Here is a 21,252-nt window from a genome sequence, read left to right as displayed (position 1 = left end):
AGAACTTCCGGTCAGCTATTTTTGCATTAGTGTACACTACTACATTTTAATGATTTTTTTCATAAAATAGGCATTCTTGTCTATTTACTTCTTTACTTAATTACTTAAAATTACAAAATGAATGCAAGGAAAAGATGTGGCCACTGATAAAATAATTACTTATCTGATAGCCTCACAAGCACCCAACGCGTTTGCTTCATCGGAGCTTCATAACCGAGCCATTTCTCGGGATAAGGATGATCTGGTGTTGGTTTCCCCTCCACAAAATTATAAGAGCAGACGTATGGACGTTTGGGTGTGTAGGGGTTATAGTTATGAGATATAACTAACCTACCTGCTTGCCTACAACCAAGGACAGAAATAGGTGCAGAAGAAGGATTGACGTGCATAAAACTTAAATATCTGACTCCAAATTATAGTTGGTAAGAATCTAAAAGAACTCACTTCTTGAATAGATCAGTACAAGTTATAGAATATACCTAACCAACTTTATAAAGTACCTTGCTATAAACAATAGCCTGCTTTGTCAGAGATTTATCATAAACATGCGTAGCAGATGGGATACTTTAGAGGGAATTGGCATTAGCATTGATTTACATTTTAACTGATACTAATAATGAGCTCATCTGGCCCAGTATAGCTATAATCAAGGAAGACCGTGGCTACACAATTAACCAGATTTATTCAATAACCAACAAAATATAAAACAATAACAACCATACTAGATTAAAGTAACAATAATACCTAATGGAAACAGAGATACCAACCGGTGCAGGCTGCCTCACGGAGAAGGACCCCAAAGGAAGCAAAGAGAGAAGAGCCAAGATGAAAAAAGAGAGCCCAGATGAAGGAAGAGACCCCTGCACCCACAAACTTCTCTTTTTATATCCCCCCAGCATCTCAAAGAGACAGCAGTCACAAAAACCAGGTTAACCAATGGGAATCAGGTTGCTGGTAAAGACATCAGAGTACATTTGCATACAGTGTGCATTCCATACAGGACTGTCCCCTTTGGGGTGAAGTCTACAAACCTTATCAGGGAGTGATGGAACTCTTATCCTGTTAGCATAACCTTTACCCAGTACACAACAAGCTGCAAAATAAGACTAAACATGCCACACAAACATACTGACATAACTAAAATACAAATGGTCAGTTTTATCCCATTGCTCTGGGAACCTCTTGAGGTAAACCACCATTTGTTGCCCCCCATGGTTTTATGGAAGAACACCAGATCCTGCATCCCCCACAGGAACACATCTGAGCACTCCTACAGGTGGATGTTTTAAATTTAGCGCCTTCAGCCTTAGACGCAGGTCCTCTTCTTTGGAAGGCGGTGGATATAAGTTATAAGGTGCCCCGCAACACTCAGATCTTTTCGAGTTGTGTTCGTAACACTGTTGGTCAAGCACTGCTACATCTTCGTGCTGCGCGGTTTGTTTACAAGCCCAGCGAGCCGCTAATACTTTTAAAACCGGCGTAGTGGAAAACTGGAGATTAGCGGTATGAAGTATCTGTGATATTGTGATTGTGATTTGAGTCTCGTTGGTGAGACGCGGTTCTTCTGTCACATGTTTGGAATAAACTACATACGAGGTGCAGCAAAGGCACCGCACACGACTGAGGGAGGTTTAAAAACTACTGACACTGTCTGTTATTTTCTTCCTAAAAGTGAGCGCAGGTCAGTGGCGTTGTAACGAGTGTTGATAACGGAGTTTATCCACTTTTTACCTAGAAAACAACAGTTGTGTACATAACAGAGCTTGTAGTGTGTTCCAAACGTGACAAAGTCCTGAAGCATATCACGACTTATGTTTATATCGAAGTTTGTGCTTGTTTTTTTTACTTAATACTTAATTTGTGTCCATTTTACATCCCCCCCGCTAATAATTTACACTCGCCATCCCCCCTCTTGTGGCTCTTGGTCTCTGACGGGTTGGCCACCTCTGCTCTAACTGAACATATTATGCTAGTCATTTTGTGTTTTTGTCGTTTTGCTTGTAATCGGTATCAGCGTATCCGTAGCACCGGAAGTTCCAACACAAAGTCAACCAAGATGTCCCTGCCCAGCGTTGTCATGGAAAATAGCGTGAATATCGCGATCGATCGCCAGTGGAGGGCGACATAGATATGGATCGGAGGTAAATAAACTAGATTTTTTTTCTCGCCGTGTGAAATCGGAGGTGTGGCGTGTGAGCGTGTGAAGACGGTCAAATGCGTGTGTCACACGCTCATTGCGTGAGACTTGAGAGCCCTGTGAGTCAGTAGTACAGTAGTGCTGTCAGTACTACAGTAGTGTCAGTAATACAGTAGTGCTGTCAGTACTACAGTTGTCAGTAGTACAGTAGTGCTGCCAGTAGTACTGGCTGTAGTACAGTAGTGCTGTCAGTAGTGTCATTACAGTGGTGTTGTCAGTAGTATTGGCTGTAGTCAGTAATATAGTAATAGTATTGTCTGTAATACAGTACTATTGGCTGTAGTACAGTAGTGCTGTCAGTAATACAGTAATAGTATTGTCTGTAATACAGTGGTATTGGCTGTAGTAGTCGAGGTGTAGTGATTCATCAGAGTAGCTGTAACACACTCAGTACATCCGTAGTTCACAGGAAGGAGCAGCAGTGTGCAGCTCTGGACGAGTGTTGCTGTGACTTTAAAGAGAGGAAGAAATGAAGGAGGAAAACAAGACACAGGGAGAAACAGACAGGAGATTAGGAGTGAGACAGGTGTGTGTGTGTGTGTATCTTACATTATTCTTGTTTTTTTGTTGTAACGGAGTAAAAGTCGCATTTTTCTCAGCACATGTTTACTCAAGTAAAAGTAAAAGTCTTTCATTTTAAAACTACTCTTACAAGAACATTTTTGTCCAAAAAGCAACTTGAGTAAATGTAACGGAGTAAATGTAACGCGTTCCTAACCACCTCTGATCACTGCCTCAATGTGACATGGTATTGAGGCAATCAGCCTGTGACATTAGTTCTGCACGGACCACAAGTCACACAACACTTTTGCTATAGTGCAGTGGGCTGAAGCCCCCTAGTGGAACACATTGGTACTGTTAGAGATGGTACTGGTAGGGGTTTCTCTTTATTTTCTGCTTTGCAAAGTGGAAAATATATACTACTAGTTATTGTTTACCTTTTTAACGTCACGGGTTTTGCATTGAGTGCACCTATTATTTATTACATTTATTAAACTCCCATTATTCTCAGACTGGCGTGATTGCTGCCTTCATGTTCATACTGTTCTCTCCCGTCACACCAAACACAAACCACAACAATGTAAATACATCTGTATTTAGACGTTAAATGGTTGATTTACATTTTTGAATGGGCCGCTGAATGTTTGGTTTAGTGGGCTGCTAAAATGTCAGCAACCCCTGAATTAGAGAGAGCACATGATGATCATGTGATGTTAAATAAATGGAACATTATACTTTTTAAAATACATTTTCATACATACATTTCACACACACACACACACACACACATATTATATATATAATTTTTATAGATCTATACAACATAAGGAACCTCTACACCCACATGAACTCTGACCCTGGCTGAGCGGCACTTCCTGTATATAGCCGTGACAGTAGCCAGTAAGGAGAGAACAGCACTGATGTTCAGCACTGTTACCATAGCAATCTCTGCATAGCCTGCTGATGCTGAGAATAGAGGTGTGGGGTCAAAGTTCACGTGGTGTTGAGACGTCACCGGTCGCTGTGTCGGAGAGTGGACTCTGGAGAAATGAGAGCACTGCGGGTTATGTTGCTGAAACCTGATCTCAGTTTTAAAACTCACGTTAAATCAATTAATAAACCAGCATTTTATCATCTCGAAAATTTTTGCAAAATCAGTATTTTCCTGTCCAAACAAGACCTTGCAAGAGGTGAAGACTAATCTATCTAATATAGCTAATCTATCTTTCAAATTCTAGCTATTAAGTCCCAAAGTCTAAAAGTCCTCTAAAAACCAAACACTTTTTGAATATTTAAGATACCATGAAATAGGAAAACAGGAATTTCTCATTTTGTGGTACGGACGATTTACTAACCTGTCTCTGGGTGTAGAGGGATGTGGAGCTGAGGGGAGGGGCCTAGGGGTGGAGGTGGGTGGGACTATACTGTTGTAATAACATAATCTCTTGTCTGGGCAGAAAACTGTACCCCGATAACCATTCACCTGCAGAGATTAATCAGACAGATTAAATGGAATCAAAGAGCCAAAATCAGCATCTGATTACAGCATGTGACCAAATTCCAGAAAAACAGATGAGAGATTAATTTAGGTAACTAATCACTAGAAAAGAGAATTAATAATCTGATAAAACTGTATCTAATATACCTGGATGCTCTTTCCTGCTGGGCAGTCCAGCCAGGCGGAGCCCACCACCTGAATCTGGTATCTGTTCCTCCCAGCACACCTGTGTCTGTAACAGCGACCTGCCACAGACACACTGCCCCTGGAATGATCCTGGGAAAATGGAGGAATTCGTTTAATGTAAAGCAGCACAGCTGTGGGTAATGGAGGACAACATGTTGAATGCTTTTCAATTAAAAAACTTCATATTTGTATGTCTGTACATTTGCATGTATTTGCAGGAAGGACAGTCCGTACCTCCCTGACGAGGCTGGAGAGAAAACAGCGGCTGTCCGTGTGATAAATCTCTCCACTCCACTCCTCCTCACTGCTGCCTCTGCTGTTCCCTTCTTTCCAACACTCACTCTAATAGGGAAGAGAGATCAACAGATGATCGGTGATACGGTGGTCAGTCAGGTCAAAGTCAAAGGGAGATGTGCTCCCAATTCTAAAGGAAGGTACACAGACTCGAACGCTTACGGCATTGGCTAAAGGTTTGTAAATGCGGCATCCATCCAGATATTGATCGCTCTGGCATGCCCCCTTGTGGAGATGAAGGTAATGGCATCCTAGTCCACTGAGAGAAGAAGCCACGTTACTTCGAACAAGTCAGGTTGCATCTAGTCACTGTGTTCATTGGTTCAGTAACTGATTGGTGTAAACTGCAGACGAAGGTAGATTTACCTGCCTGTGCAGAAGAAAGCTGAGGGCTTACGGCAGGTGGATACAGACCCAAAGAGAGCACCTTCATCTAGACACACACACATTTCATCTACTGAAATGGTCCAGAGAATCATATTTATCTCACCAAGTGTTGATGTAAACACCCTCAAAGCTTCCATTCTGCACAACTAAATAGTTTAAAACTCAATGTGCTTCACTGGACCACAAGGCAAAACCAATAACAAAAATTCAGGTACATATGGACTGCGCTGTAGATTCTAGGTTATTTAACCCTCACACCACAGCTAGCTCTGAGCTCGATTGTAAGTGTCTTACTCTCTCCCCATAGCAAGCTCTGGGCTTGGTTGAGGTTGATTGAGTACCAGCCAGTGTCTTGGAGAGCAGAGAGAGTGATTGGGTCGATCCGGACCAGAGACGGTTCTGTGAGCAGAGCAGTCATGATGGAGCCTTGGAGAACTCGCGCCTCCCAATGAGAAGAGACACCACGAGAACCAGCATCCTGGGAGAGAGAGAGAGAGCGCGAGTGAGTGAGTGAGTGAGTGAGTGAGTGAGTGAGTGAGAGAGAGTGACATAAATAGGAAGGGGGCAATAAAAAATTAAAGAAGAGGATCAAGGTCAAAGGACAAGGACATAAGAGCAAAAATGATTGATTACAGTGTCTCACTCAGTATGTGTGTCCAGTTCCAGGTGTGTACCTGGTCACTCAGTATGTATGTCCAGCTCCAGGTGTGTCCCTGGTCACTCAGTATGTGTGTCCAGTTCCAGGTGTGTACCTGGTCACTCAGTATGTGTGTCCAGCTCCAGGTGTGTACCTGGTTCTCCAGCGGAGCTCCCAGATCAGTGCGTGTGGAGTTGAAGTGTGTCTGCAGAGCTTTGACCACACCAGGAGAGAAGAGCCCCGTCTGCCCCATCTCATCTGTGTTCATCACCTGAGTGTGGGAACAGGAGCCCACTACACAACACCAACACACTATTACACACACGTACAGCACTATTACATACCAACACCCTATTACACACACGTACAGCACTATTACACATCAACACACTATTACACACACGTACAGCACTATTACATACCAACACACAATTACACACACGTACAGCACTATTACTCAACCAACACACTATTACACACACGTACAGCACTATTACATACCAACACCCTATTACACACACGTACAGCACTATTACACATCAACACACTATTACACACACGTACAACACTATTACATACAAACACACTATTACACACACGTACAGCACTATTACACATCAACACACTATTACACACACGTACAACACTATTACATACCAACACACTATTACACACACGTACAGCACTATTACACAACACCAACACACTATTACACACACATACAGCACTATTACACACACGTACAGCACTATTACACAACACCAACACACTATTACACAACACCAACACACTATTACACACACGTACAGCACTATTACACACACGGACAGCCCTATTACACAACATCAACACTATTACACCTACATACAGCACTTTTAAACAATACCAACACACTATTACACACACATGGACAGCACTATTACACAACACCAACACACCATTACACACATGGACAGCACTACTACACAACACCAACACACTGTTACAACACGGACAGCACTATTACACAACACCAACACACTACTGCACACACAGCCAACCTAGTACACACCACAGCACATTTACAGGAAGGTCCTATACAGGGCTTACAAAAACAGAACAGCCAGTAGAAAAGTGTGAGAGATTCCACTGACTCTGGGAAGAGAGAGAACAGTCTCGCCACATGCTGAAGAGTTCTTTACTGAAGCCCAACATATGGAACAACTCATGGATCATTGTCTGTTAGACAGCACAGGGAAGAATCACCACACATATATACACATATAGTGCTATTGTCACATTATCACACACACACACACACACACACACACACACACCTGCACCAGGTGTTCATTGCTGAATCCTTCTTTGCTGAGCAGTGCCCTGCAGATGACCACAACCCCAGCGACTGGACGCCCAGCCGAGTCTGTCTGACAGTGAGCAGAATAGGACAGAACACTGGACTGAGACACACACAAACACACACACACACACCCAAGCAGGCGCAGGCACACACACACACACAAACACCCAAGCAGGCATACACACACACACACACAGACACGAACAAGCACACACGAACAAGCACACATAAGCATAGACAGATACATGTAAATAAAGGATTAAAGTCACCAGGACGCTTAACATGTGAACAAATGCAGTGAAAAAAATATATATATATGTAAAACATTCAATGGAAAATAAAAATTGAAACAGTTGAAATATAACATATAATAAATATACAATCCTGACTATACTAGGAATTATTTTTAAAAAATGAACTAAAAGGACATTCTAAAAATTAGTGGTGTTTAAGAGAGATTTCTCACATCAGCTCTACACTTAATAGTGCTCTCAGTGTGCACATAAAGTAGGAAGTCGGTATCGGGAACTCCCGCCGCATCTGCCTTTAGCACTTTTAGGATTGGATGATCAGGATGTGGATAGACAATACAGCCACTCAGGTGGTCATCTGGAATCTGTCAATCAACACCAAGCAAGGTTGAGGTATAAGAAGTACGTAAGCAAATATTTGCTGTGTGGTGAACCACTGACTTACAGTCACACCCAGACACCTCTCAGACTGATAGTTGTCATTGGCTCTGCCACACCTGAGGGGAGGGATACAAGTCCTGATTGGACAAACAACTTGAAATAAAAATGACTGTGATAAAGACCTTAAGTGACACATGTTGTTCTCACATTATACACACATTACAAAAATACAAGGAAAAGTTATTAAATAATCAAATATATGTAACAACAAAAGCATAGATGATAAGACCTCACTGAAATTCACTGACAGTCAAAGGAAATTGAATATAGATGCAAAAGCTTAAATAAAGACTTAAGTGTCATTTTAAAGAGGTGACCCAGACAGACCTGTTGAAGTTGGCACTACTGCTGTTCCTCCAGACGAATCTGCAGTACTTGTTGATATCTCTGTTCAACAGCAGTCTGCCAGGACGCCGCATTACTGTGGACACATCGGTAATATACGTGTGAACATTATTTAGACTTGTAATACGGACACGTGCACACATTCAACACCCTCACCTCCCACTCAACCACTGAAACACTGTCTCACACACACACCTTACCTGAGAGTAATTTAGACACAGTGTTGATAGCTTCACTGAGCGCTGTTCCCAGCCTCTCCGCTTCCCTGTGTGAAAGCACTGGGCTTTCTCTGGGAGTCCATGTTGTGATTCTAATAGGCTGTGGATGGACGGCAGCATTTGTGTCTCCTTGTTTATATCTAAGAAACCGAGAGTTTTGTAATATGGTCTTCTGCTGATTCTGGGTTGTCCAGGGAGGCGTCGCCCAGGCTGTGTGGGCAGCAATGACGGACACCTCACCACTGACTCCAGACGTATTCAAGGCCCAATCAGAAGAGTTTAGCTGACTGGTGGGTGGGGCCACCACTCTGATAGAACTCTGAACCTCATCAAAGAGGCACTTTCCTAGGACACACAGAAGACATGGCAGCAGCAGAAGTGTAGCATGGCTTTGAAAAGCCATCATCTGGAAACAATGGATAATGTGCTGATCATTATATGGTCCATAAACAGGGAGCTGGGCTATACCTTTAAATATGTAATAATCATCAAGGTCAGGATGCATTTGTGTTCTGCAATGCTGAAAAGTAACTAACCTATTAACTAAAAAGTTTCAAGTTAATGTCTTTTAATACAGAAAACAGTACAATGAAACTACTCACACCTGAACACAGTATTATAAAACCACTCACATCTGATACCCAAGTTCCAAGATCATAAACTAATCTTTATATCTTTTATAATAACCTTATTATAAAGAGAACTAATCAGCAAAATAATTAAAAGCATTTTTATAAACTGCCTATAGTTATATAGTCACATAAGCCATTTCATAGGTTAGCTGGACTCACCTGTATCAGACGTTCATGACTCTTTACCTTGAAATAACGAGGACAATGGAAACTCCACCACTTGGCTGTAATGCCTCACTTGTCCTATTACTCCCTTTATTTCTCTCTCTCTCTCTCTCTCTCTCTCTCTCTCTCTCTCTCATTATCATAGAGTGCTAGGAGTGACCACTACTCACTACAGGGGGAGGTGAAACTGTTACACAGAGCTCAGGGGAAATGAAGACTTTGATATGGTAATTATATGGTAATGAGGTCTCAGTAATGCCTCACCATTGTTAACTGGGGTGACTTCTCAATGCATCATTCTCTTGAACATAATGCTGATTACAGAAACATGGGCAGGGTAAAGATCTAATTCTTTAAGAAAATCTACAATGACAAAATACTCATAGTAAAAGTGCAAATCATTTATTCATTGTGGATTCTGTAATTCTTTTAGCCCATACACGCACACACTCACACACACACACACGCACGCACACACACACGCACAGTGAAATGACATTATTCCAAATGACATTTTTCTAATGCAATCACCATTAACCAGAAACATTTAAACCTCTAGGCTTTTAAAAATACATTCAGTAATAAAAACAACATTGATAAAGACAAAACAAAGAGCGAAAAAAAGGATAATTAGAGCAATGACATCAGAGGATTATTATGGCACTAATGTTATACACATTGTCCACCGAGCCAAAAAGCAGGAACTGTGAGGAAATGTGATGTCATCATCAGAGGTACTGTGATGTCATTCAGGTTGGTGGTGCATATCTGTCTCAAGCACCAAAAGGGGATTGTCTCACCTGAATGACCGCACACACACACACACACACACACACACACACACACACACACACACATCTGCATACATGTAAACGCACGCATGTACGTACGTAATCACATACACTCACACAGTGGCCATCACACACTTACACACTTTTTGAAAATTATTGCCAGATTTGCCATGCACTACCATATACATAGCCTGGCTAAAATAACTCAGTATGTGTGTGTGTGTGTGTGTGTGTGTGTGTGTGTGTGTTTGGCATGTATGTGCAAGTACAGACGCATAGTGTCATGTGATCTATAGGAAGCCCGATCAAAGGCACTTCTGAGCAATACATCCAGCGTACATACACTGACATTATTACAAGCAACTCTGAAAATAAACCCTAAAAGGTGCCAGACCGGGAATGTGCAGTGCAGATTATTCAGCGAAGGGTAAGACACAGGAAGGTTTTATTAAGAGAGCTTAGGGAAGGTTCTCTGTGCAAAGTTTTCCTCCATGACATTCAATCTCTGAGTAAGTTCACATCCAACACACGACTTTGACACGCATTCTGTCAATGCTTGATGCAATTCAATCAGGAAATATGAACCCATTTGAGATAAGGCACCTTGCCAGCACAATCCCGACGCCACTGGTGTGCTGCGATCATAAGATTCTTGTGAGAAAGTAAATTGACAACATGAGAGAAAGAAAGAAATATGGAGGAAACAGCAAATGTCAAAAGAGGAGAAACGTCACAGACAATAATTGAGAAAGCAGCAAAGGCAAAGTAGCAAATTAGGTCAGCATGGGCACGTCATCCTCAGAGGTGGTGTCATCAGACAGAGGGATCAACAGCACCTCGTCATCTGACGAAGAGGAAGAGAAAGAGGGAGAGGCCGAGACAGCGCCGGGCGAAGACGAGGGTCTGAAGAGAGAGAGGAAGAGAGAGGCCATGGAGGGGCTCCTGGGGGGCGTGGCCACAGGGGAGCTCCGTGGAGCCTCTGGGGCTGCGACTGACTGCTGGGAGGGAGGAGATGCTGACGGAGGTGGAGGAGAAGCCTCCGCCCGCTGTTCCTGCTCTGCCTGTTGGGACAAATCCACTTTCTGAGTCAAAAAATTACTAGCAGGTTCCCTGGCCAATGAGGCGTCCCCGGCATCAGAGTGACCGGACTCCTGTCCAGGAGGAGTATCCTCCGTCTGCTGTGAGGTAGAACTTGTGCTCTGGGCGGGCCGAGAGGCGGGTCGGGAAATTAGGCCCCACCTCCGCAAACGTCGGATTGCTCGACGGATGAAACGGGGCCGGCGTCTTCGCCGGGGGGAGGCGATGTTGTCCTGTCTGATGAGCTGAAGCAGTCCTCTCAGAGAAAGAGAGGTGGGCTGTGGGTCAAGAGGAATCAAATATACAGAATCAAACATACAGAATAACACATATCAATAACCAAACAACTTACCATTTACTCTACTACCAGAAAGCAAACTGTTGTCCATGGTTTATCTCTACACTAATCAAAATTAAGCTTGAAACCCTATTGAGCCTCACTGTGGACACTCGTGCTCTCGGCATGCAATGTGTCCTAATAATGGAGTCATTGTGTGTAAAGGAATGTCAATCATGCCCCGGGAAACCTGAACCTGAGCCACTGAACTTGAATGTTAAGAACAATGTTAAGAACATTCCAGCAGTAAAAGGGGACATATATGAAAAAGATTAATGGACTATTTATTGTTCTCTACTTTTATTTATTTAAAATATGTACGGAACATTGGCAAAAATGAGAAAATACAATTTTTTTTATTTTACCTCATTTGGATTCTCAGTGGGAAAGTCTTCTACTGGAGGAATAACACCCTGAGCAATCAGCTGACCGTAAGAAGGTGGAGCCTGTTGCTGGATAAGCTCCGCCTCTTGACGGCTGATTGGCGCAAACAAGCTAAGGCCAAGGACAGAGATCATACCAAGAGAGATGTTAAAATGTACAGTAAAACAGAAGGCACATCAATCTAGAACTTTCTTGGTAAGTGTATTAGATAAAGAACACATGAGATTTAAACTAGGGATGTCCCAATCCAGCTTTTTGAACTTCCGATCCGATACCTATATTTATTTGCACTTCCGATCAGATACCGATATCGGCCGATACCGGCCTATCCGAGCATGTATTAAAGTTAGCCAACTTACTTTGTTGTCAAACTCATGCTGAAAAGCCTTTTACTGTTGATAACAAGTAGCCAGCTGAATTAGGTGTGTTTGAATAATACACAATGGTTGGTAAGGAGAAACTGATCTGTTTATTTAGCAATTAATAAACTCAAAATAGACAAAATAATAAATAACAAACAGAAATGGCATCAGTAAACCAAGGCTTAAAAAGCCATAAATGCAAATAATATTGTAAATTCTATTTTTTAAAAGTGGCAGTTTGTCACGCTTCGCAAACATTTCTGCCAGTGTTAGTTGTGTAGGACCTTTCTTTTCGTCTTCGGTTTTCTTTAGAAACTCTTCATGTTGTTTATGGTGGTATTTCGCTAAATGCTTGATTAGATTGGTTGTATTAAAAGTTCTTACAGCTTTACCACAATGCTTGACTTTACTGTGGCATATGTTGCACTCTACCTCTTCGTCTTTGTCGTCCTTCAAGGTCAAATAATCCCACACAACTGACAATTTTACCGATAACTTCAAATTTACATGTCCGTCTTAATGGTTAGGAGATGCCACTGAGCTAAATTGGGGAGATGCTACGCTCGTGTGCTGAAAAATGTGGACCGGACTTTACTCTCACTGGCAAAAATACAGTAAAAACTGGAATGAATTATCTAAATGGGTGCGCTGGAAAACCCGAATCTTTCAACAACAACAAAAAAAACTGGATCAGGAGTCTGGATCGGCATTTTCTCATGCCAGCCGATCCGATACCGATGCGCATTTTTTGCAAATATCGGCGGCCGATCCGATCCAAATATTGGATCGGGACAAGCCTAATTTAAACACATTTTGATCACCTGTATTCACGAGTGCGAAGTGAGTACAGCTTGCAGGTGCAGCCCATAGCAATGACCAGCAGCAGTCCACACACCAGGCTCCCCACTGTTGCCGCGGTGATGACCTTTCGAGGCAGGGTCATGGTGCAGTTCAGCTCATCAGTGCCATCCTTGCAGTCCACCTGTCCATCGCAGCGCCAGCTCTCAAACACACACCTGCACAGGGTCACCACATGGTTCACACACACACACACACACACACACACACACACACACACACACACACACACACACACAGACACACAGACACACAGACACACAGACACACAGACACACACACACCTCCTCAATGCACCATCATATACAATCAAAATGTCAAATTATCCAGACCACACACACACACACACAACCACACACACCGATCGCTGTCGCAGTGGAATGTCCCAGGCTGGCACACGGTGCAGTCCCGCTCATCGCTGCCATCGGCGCAGTTCAGCTGGTAGTTGCACCTGTCCTGGATGGAGAAGCACACGGGCCGGCTCATGACGCCCGCCCTCTGCACCACCAGGGGGCCGCAGGGGAACTGTCCGGCGGGGCAGCCCCCACACCCCACCTCATCCAGCCCCGTCTCCGCACAGTCCCAGTGGCCGTCACACCGCTGCAGCTGCGTGAAGCAGCCCCCTTCGGAGCCCTTGCAGGGGCCCTCCCACGGAAGGCAGTAGTCCGCGATGCGATAGGTGGCATTGAAGCCCCGCCCCTCAGAGCCAGCCTGCATGTTATAGGTCAGCGAGAGCAGGCCAGTCCGGGATTCCACTTGCACTGCTTTGTAATTGGACGTACATGTGATCTGTCACAAAATAGCAAAAATAATTTCATTATCGTTTTTTTCGGGCCAAATGCACATGCACCAAAAAAGGAAAGAAAAAGTAACTATAAGCTACTACCTCAAAAATTAATTTAGAATATTAATAAATATAGTTGGTTTGTTGGTTGGTTAAATGGTTTGGTTAAGTTGGCCTGGTTCAGTGTCTGTCAAATGCTTTAAGCAAATTCCAAATTCTAAATAAAAAGATTAATGAATAAAAACAGCTGTACCATTTTTCTGAAAAACTTCAAAGCTTCCAGGTCTCACACTCACGGTTTTAATGATGTTGCCAGCGCCGCCCGGTTGGTCCGTGATGACGAGACTGTCCCCGGAGCCCAGCTCCACCATCCGCAGATCCAGTCTGAGGGGCCGGGGGTCCTGTGGGTCCACTGTCCACACACACTCCACTGGGCCTCCCGTTGGCACCGGAGCGACAAAAGAGCCGTAAAACGCCTGTAGGTAGCCTCCGCATGCACCCCCCTGTGACTGGACCAGCAACCCGCCGTCCCAGTATGGCCCACGGCCCGTCTCCACGATGGATCCAGCTACCGTCCCGGTCGGGGCAGGAGAGGGGTCATCAGCTGGGTGAGGAAGCTGGTCGAAGTCACAGCCGTCCTCGTCTAAGCCCAGCTCGTCACCTTCTCCGAGACACTCCACCTGACCGTTACACCGCCAGGAGGCAGGAAGGCAACGATCACTGTAGCACTCAAACTCACCAGGCTGACAGGGGCCAGAGCCTGCACAGACAAGACACGAGACCTTTTCACAGGGCCGTTTAGCTGCTTGTGACATACAGTATTTTAATGTTTGATTATGAAATGAAACAATTTCACATTCACATCTAGGCTTCTATTCCAGTGTCTTCTCTACCTTTAATGTACGACATACGGAATCCAGAAGAGGAAAAGGGTGGAACAAAGTGGTGTTTCACCGTAATGTTTCCTCCATACAACTCCATTGGCTTGTGCCGGTAACCACATATTGAGATGGGCTTGTCCGTAAGGGTTGTCACGGTTAACCAGACAATGTGACCCAGTCCACACACAATGTTCATCTCAGAGAAACTTCAAGAGAAAGAGACAAAGATGAGTCAAAAAGGATCAAAGGATGAGACTAGGGCTGTGAATCTTTGGGAATCCCACGATTCGATTCAGAATCGATTCTTGGGGTCACGATTCGATTTTTTCCCCGATTCTTTCAGATCCCAACGATTCGATTCAAAAACGATTATTTTCTGATTCAAAAACGATTCTCGATTCAAAATGAGCTACTCCGGTCTGCTGGCATGAAAGCAGAGTACATTTATAAAGATATTATAATTGTAAAGGTTTTATCAACATATTGCAATAATGTAAACACACAAAGGTAAAAGGTAAAAATGTCTGATTTATTTATTCTTGCACATGTTTTTAACTTGTACAAACACAACACAATATCTTTGAGGCCGACACTCAGAACACTACATTAAACTAATTGTCACGGTGACCGCTCCGGACCCTTCCCTGTGGGTGTGTCATTATGTCGTCTGCGTGCAGTTATTTCCATTGTAGGTACCATGCTAAACCAGCAGGTTGCAGTACCACTGGCAACACATTGAACAAGCTTGCTTTGACAGAAGTAAGGGTGTGTCTACAGTAAAGGTGTTTAAATACCCTGAACAGCCATTCATCTCTCTCTCTCTGGTTTGACCGACACGAGGTTAGACCTATTAAAGAGAGGCTCCGTAATTCTCTCTCTCTCTGGTTTGACTGACACACAGGTTAGACCTATTAAAGAGAGGCTCCGTAATATCTCTCTCTCTGGTCTGACTGACACCGAGGTTAGACCTATTAAAGAGAGGCTCCGCCATTTCTCCCCCTCCGGTTTTGTTTGAGAGCACGCAAACTTTGCTACGACTAACAGCAAACAGCTGAAAGTCGTATTAGTTAATTAACGAGCCCGAGTTACGGTGTAATCTAACCAGCAACCGATCAACGTTACCGCGGCAACAGATTCACAGAACAACTTCAATCAAGCTTGTTAACGCGGCCAAAACGCCATCACGCCTCTTCCCCTGCGTGCCACCGCGATGTACAAGACCCAGAAGTGGAGATGCAGCAGGACCCAGTGTGTGCAAGCCTGCTGCGTTAAGCTCAGGCGGCCGCTGAGTGGGTGTGGAGCGAGAGGCGCAGCACTCCGCTCCTGGCATTCCCCAAGGAGGAGTCCAGTGTGCCTATAGTGGTGAGTGTAGGTGCTCTCGCCATGACCCCCCCCCGAGTACGAGTTCGAGAGCGGAGAGTCCGGAGAGGAGGAAAGTCCCCCGTATACTCGGAGGAGGAGAGTGAGGGTGAGGCTAGTGGCTTCCCCCCCATGTCTGTGGCTCCCCTGAGGAGGGAGTTAGCCCCCCATCATCGTTATACTCGGCATCAACGGTGTATTATGGGGAGGGCGAGGAGGAAGCCTGCCCCACTCCATCCATCCACTCGACCCCCACTCGATCCTCCACTGCACCCCGGCGCAGAAGAGGAAGAGGTCAGCCCTCCCCCTTCTGTGTGCTCGGACCGTACTGAGCAGTCTGACGAGGAGGAGGAAGAAAACCGCCCACCTTCATCCGTTGGCCCCCACCGAGTATTACGGAGAGGAGGAGGAAGTCAGCCGCCCTCCGTCCGTTTGCTCATCGCCTTCGGAGCTCAACAACAAGAGCGAGGAGAAGGACAGCGCTTCTGGGTGTTCAGGGGACACCGTTTACTCCGGGAAGGAAGTTCCTCGGTCCCCCTCAGCGGGGAGCAGTATGCACTGTTCCCGCTGCACGACCGCAGAGGAACCGATGTCCGTGGGTCGGAGCGTCTCGGGGAAAAAGGAGGAGATGGAGACATCGAGGGGTGAAGCGCCGGTGACTCCGGGAGCGCGAGAGGTTCTCGGCGTAGCCAGCGGTCCGAGGTGGGGGTTTGGCGCGCCCTTGGAGAAGCCGCGGATACCCTTCAGCGCGCGGCGCAGAGTCCGGACTCCAGTAGCACCCAAAAAGGCAGCCGAAGCTCCCCGAGGGAGGCCACCGGGCGCACGGTCAACGGGAGCACCGAGCAGCGCAACGCGCGCTCGAAGTCCGGCTCCGAGGACCAGAGGAACTCCGCCGCCTGTTCCGCCTGCTTCACCTGCCTCGCTTAATTTACAGCTCAAGGAGGGACCCCAGGAGGGGTCGCGCCACTGCTAGCGGTGTGGCAGGCAGCCAGAATGTTGTTGTGGCTGCCTGTGCCTGTCTGTCTGTCTGTCCCAATGTTCTTTCCTAATCCCCTTTTCCCCTCTTGTGCCTTTTGTGTTTAATGTTCCAGTGTGTGTGATTGTGAATGTGCCCGTGTTGAATGTATTTTCCCCTGTCTTCCCAGGGAGTGTGTTCTAGAGCTGTTCGCGGCGGTTCCCGCCATCGTGGGAGACGGCTCTCGGAGGCTCATTATCCTGGCAGCTCCGGACCTGCCCGTTGGTGTAGGTTCGGGGCTTTCCAGCTGCGCGGGACGCTCCGGGAGTAGCAAGTCCCTGGTAGCGGGCTCTGTCAAGGTGACAGCTACGGACCCTTCCCTGGGAGCATGTCGTTATGTCGTCTGCGTGCAGTTATCTCCATGTTTGTAGTTCCGTGGGTGTGGGTTGTTTGTGAGCGTTTTCGTAGTCGCATCTGTGCCTTGTCTCGAGATCACGAGGGTATGTGTTAATCACCTATATAATGTGCGTTCGCACAATGTCTTGTGCTCGTCTTTGTCTAAAGTTCCGTGCCTGTGTAAGTGTCGTGTGGATGTGCTTGCGCTCCGCACTGAGCTTAACGTTGTTTTGTGTATTAAACGTGTGTTGCACCGTTCGACGCTCGTCGTGCCTCCTTCCTTTGAGCGTCACACTAATAAAACTGTAGTAAAATAAACAAAATTGGTAGGCTTAGGCTAGCTGCCAGAACTTGCCACTACTCAAAAATTGAATTATACAAAAATACTGCTCTTTCTGTAAAAACAACAAATTGCTTCGTACAAGAATTAGGCTTAGGCTAGCTGCCCATTTCTGAGAACATGCCACTTCCAGAAACAAAATTACACTTTTTTCCTTAACAAATCACAAAAATTAAAAATATATGAAAGTGCTTCCAAAAATAAAAGTGCTGTCACATTAATAAAATAAAACTCAGTTTACATGCTGCTGTGAAACAGAACCACCGCATTCCGCCATGTTTGAAAACGCTGGGAAGCTGGTGGGGTGGGCGTGGCTTGGTCCCAGAGGCAGTTTCAGAGCTCCTTGTCAGTCCAGAATCAGTGACCAATGGAGATTGCAGAGGAACGCCTTCATCTAAGCCCCTCCCACATGTGAAATGGGTTCCAAAAGTCAGAAGCAAAAAAGGAAGCAGAAGCAAAGAGAGATTCCAGAAGCAAAAGACCTTACTGGGAAAATCCAAAAAAACAAAAACAATGGAACCAAAAACTTGTCAAAATGCAAACGAAAATAAGTTTCAAATAACCAATTATATTTAAAAAATATACTTTTGATATATTTTTTCTGTTTTGCATTCATAACATATACTTTCTGCTCCTGGATTTACTTTTGCTTCTGTGGAACTATTGAAACAAAAATCACTCCATAATATATATATATATATATACCCTATTTTATAAAAGCCACATATATCTACTGAACTGAATACATTTAACTGAACTGATCAGTTTCTGAACGGTGTCTGTAGCATTTCCCCCCCGTTTTGGCTTTCAGCCGGTGTTGTGTCGAATTCCGACTCCCCTTGTTTATCCGCATAAAGACACTACAGATTATATTGTTGATTTACGTTTCTATGCATAAATAAGAGCTAGACTTTAATTATCAATCACAGCAAACGGCATTATCTATGTCCAAAGACACACTGGCTCAAGGGTGTTAATTATTTTAAATAAAACACACACCGGCTATACCGAAGTTCACCTCTGACCATGACTTCGCAGTGTTACAGCAGTATATTATGTCTAAATATCTAGTTAGGACAAAACTAGAGTGCTCAATGAACTAAGTTATCACTGTAACTCCCGAATATCATCTGTAGCGTCTTTATGCGTGTGCAAACGATCAAGCCCATTCTTACCCGGGCCGGGTTGACGTTAAAATTTAAAGTGTTTCCAAATGGTTGCTTTCAAAGACCGTGGAGCCGTTTTTTCTTCATACTTTAGTAGTTTTGCCTAGCACTACCGTGGCTGAGAAGGCACACCCGTATCCGAAAAAAAAAATCGAAAATGAGAATCGATTCTGAATCGTTCAATGTTAGAAACGCGATTCGAGCTCGAATCTATTGAATTCTATCTATATCTAATATCTATCTATCTATTTCTATCGAATCTATTGAATCTGCACTAAAGTTCTTAAGAGAAATGTCTGTAATAATATCGGTATTCAATTAATGTGCTGTACCTGAGAATCACCCGTTCTCCCACAGACGCCGTGATGATCCAGGTGCAGTTGATTGGTGCTGGAGGACCATGGACGGAGGAGCTATAAATTTCACCTTGACGGGCCTGCAGTACTTTTGTTGACTTGCCACAATACTCTGCATGAGAAAGAAAGACAAACATCTTAAAATCACAACTTCCTGAATGTTTACAAGGTTAAGTACTTGTAATACACTGGGAAATCTTTCAAGGACCGATACATACTAAGGCAGAATAAACATAAGCTCAGAATTCATTTGAACGTCAGGCAATAATATAATTGCATAAGAGAAATACAATAATCACACACCACATATTTAGAACCATTAACAAGAAACAACTGTTCTGTCTGAGAGGGATGTACTGTCAAATAATTTGATATGTGTATGAGGTACTTCAAAGCATTTGATGGGGCCAGCAAGGTTATTCTAATCTGCAAGACAAATCTTTGGCTCATATTTCTTTAGCTAACCTTTGTCATTACAGGGAAGAAGTCCAACTTATTCCCTGTGGGATCGGCTATATATTTTGTTTATACAGGAGCAGCACACAGGAAGTAAAAACATACAATCACACATAAGTCAAACATTAAAACTGAAATCTTTTCACTCACCCCAACTGAAGGCTTGTCCCAAGCTGCAATGGGCTAAAACAATAAATATATGTATATATAAATTAATAAAAATGAAATCAAAATGTCAGACAGCATTTCCAGCTCTTTCCATTCTACTGCAAACAGAACATGAAACCTCTGTGGGAAGTGTGGAAATATCCCACACTAAAATACTTATGTGACTGGTCAATACAAGAAAAGCTTCAGCAGATATTCATTTTTTTCTATTTAGGCTATTTAAGCATTTCAACCTTTAACTTATAAGATAGGAAAAGCAGATATCATGTATGCCATGAACCAGGAGCATTATAAAGTCATGTTTTAACTGTAGAGTTAAATGAAGTATTTTAAACAATGCAATCCCACCTGTAAAAACCAAAAGACTGAAGATAGAAATGCTGTTCGGGGCGTCCATGATGGCCTTTTTTCTTCTTAAAAATCCAACAATGTTATTGTTTAATGCTAATTAAAAAAAAAACGAATCAAACTTCATAGTAACATCATTGTCGAAGAGTGCATTAGTTCTCCACCGTACAGGACGTCGTCACTGGAGAAGCATCTTGCCTGGTGACTTGAGCTGTAAATTACAAACCCGAAACATAATTTAAGCCAAAAACAAAACGAAAACTGACAGATCGAGAGCAACTTGTAAAAGGATTACTCGATATCGTGGCGTTAGACCACCTAACTGCTGCTATACAACCGTAATTACAGGTCCAATAGTCCAATAACAAGTCCTAGGCGTTATTATTGTGAAGTTTCCCACTCTCGTTTCCTTCTCGCAGTAGTGACGTAGGTTCGTGTTTGGTTTCGACGCGAACCAACATTAAACATCTAAACAACAATCACTGTGGCACATATCAGTCTGTCGGGTCCGTTCCACACGTTAGTACACGACAAAATCCGATGTTAAATTGATATAGAGGACTTTATAAAGTTTCATTTTTGCCCTGACGTGCCAGGAGAGCAGGTGGCCGCCCGACTTCGTTAGCTAAGCTAAAAAGCTAAGCTAAAAGCTAAGCTAAGCTAACACTAGCCAACAGCTGATCAGTTTCTTTACTGGGTAACACTTTCGCTCTCAAACCGGCTGAAAAACACCACATTACCTCGTGTATTCATTAGTTCCCCAACCCCTATCGCTGACTGGTCCGTTTTGATGTAACGTGTGGCGCCACGAGTTAGTTAATATACCTTTTATCCGTCTTTTTTGTTGACATTCGTTCTCTCCTCACTTCCGTAGCTGTAAAACTGATATAAAAAATAACGATACCGCCCGTGCACGCTCTCGTGACGCAATCGCGTACTTGAACTTCGCTCGCGAGCGTGTAATAGCGCTCGTTCAACGGCAGGTGGCAGCGTTTAGCTATGATGTTACATTCAATGCGGCTTTTAGGGTGCAGTTTAGGGGTACAATCTGTTTTTAATACAATTTCATTTACAGTGGAGAAAAAAAGTAAAGCTGCCGTTTTCGTATATTTATTCATTCAAATGTGGACAAAACTTTTC

General features: G+C 44.0%; 2 protein-coding genes across 4 annotated transcripts; both read right to left on the bottom strand.

Moving 5' to 3' along the window:
• Positions 1-2,874: 2,874 nt before the first annotated feature.
• On the bottom strand, positions 2,875-9,352 carry LOC143497859 (ciliated left-right organizer metallopeptidase-like). 2 transcript variants are annotated; one of them, XM_076993467.1, is made up of 14 exons: positions 8,280-9,352; positions 8,062-8,155; positions 7,739-7,790; positions 7,509-7,658; positions 7,017-7,142; positions 6,834-6,918; positions 5,855-5,994; positions 5,358-5,541; positions 5,043-5,109; positions 4,839-4,935; positions 4,617-4,724; positions 4,344-4,472; positions 4,054-4,181; positions 2,875-3,738 (listed from the first exon to the last, which is right to left on the bottom strand). In XM_076993467.1, exons 1-14 carry the CDS (start codon positions 8,800-8,802, stop codon positions 3,513-3,515), a joined length of 2,109 nt encoding a protein of 702 aa, XP_076849582.1. In that variant the 5' UTR covers positions 8,803-9,352; the 3' UTR covers positions 2,875-3,512. The 2 variants fall into 2 exon arrangements, with proteins under 2 accessions (XP_076849582.1, XP_076849583.1); XM_076993468.1 differs by lacking the exon at positions 6,834-6,918 and having other exon boundaries at positions 5,855-5,971.
• Positions 9,353-9,480: 128 nt separating this feature from the next.
• Positions 9,481-21,039, bottom strand: LOC143497858 (low-density lipoprotein receptor-related protein 10-like). 2 transcript variants are annotated; one of them, XM_076993466.1, is made up of 10 exons: positions 20,938-21,039; positions 20,113-20,323; positions 19,747-19,779; positions 19,117-19,252; positions 14,581-14,774; positions 13,984-14,447; positions 13,265-13,692; positions 12,867-13,061; positions 11,665-11,794; positions 9,481-11,240 (listed from the first exon to the last, which is right to left on the bottom strand). In XM_076993466.1, exons 2-10 carry the CDS (start codon positions 20,159-20,161, stop codon positions 10,659-10,661), a joined length of 2,211 nt encoding a protein of 736 aa, XP_076849581.1. In that variant the 5' UTR covers positions 20,162-20,323; positions 20,938-21,039; the 3' UTR covers positions 9,481-10,658. The 2 variants fall into 2 exon arrangements, with proteins under 2 accessions (XP_076849581.1, XP_076849580.1); XM_076993465.1 differs by having other exon boundaries at positions 20,853-21,007.
• Positions 21,040-21,252: the final 213 nt, after the last annotated feature.

This window comes from Brachyhypopomus gauderio, unplaced genomic scaffold (assembly GCF_052324685.1).
Source record: "Brachyhypopomus gauderio isolate BG-103 unplaced genomic scaffold, BGAUD_0.2 sc114, whole genome shotgun sequence".
NCBI classification, from domain to species: Eukaryota; Metazoa; Chordata; class Actinopteri; order Gymnotiformes; family Hypopomidae; genus Brachyhypopomus; species Brachyhypopomus gauderio.
This window is presented reverse-complemented; position numbering and strand designations above follow the sequence as displayed.

Bases quoted from the DNA above. Each gene is read 5' to 3' on its own strand.
- LOC143497858 (XM_076993466.1), bottom strand. From the start codon at position 20,161: ATGGACGCCCCGAACAGCATTTCTATCTTCAGTCTTTTGGTTTTTACA. The intron at 13,062-13,264 runs GTGTGTGTGGTT...GACCCTGTGCAG, and splicing joins TTCCACTGCGACAGCGATCG to GTGTGTGTTTGAGAGCTGGC. The intron at 11,795-12,866 runs GTGATCAAAATG...CCTTGGCCTTAG, and splicing joins CTTCGCACTCGTGAATACAG to CTTGTTTGCGCCAATCAGCC.
- LOC143497859 (XM_076993467.1), bottom strand. From the start codon at position 8,802: ATGCATCCTGACCTTGATGATTATTACATATTTAAAGGTATAGCCCAG. The intron at 7,659-7,738 runs GTAAGTCAGTGG...GTTGATTGACAG, and splicing joins AGAGGTGTCTGGGTGTGACT to ATTCCAGATGACCACCTGAG. The intron at 5,995-6,833 runs GTCAGTGGAATC...GGTGTTGTGTAG, and splicing joins CTGTTCTCTCTCTTCCCAGA to TGGGCTCCTGTTCCCACACT.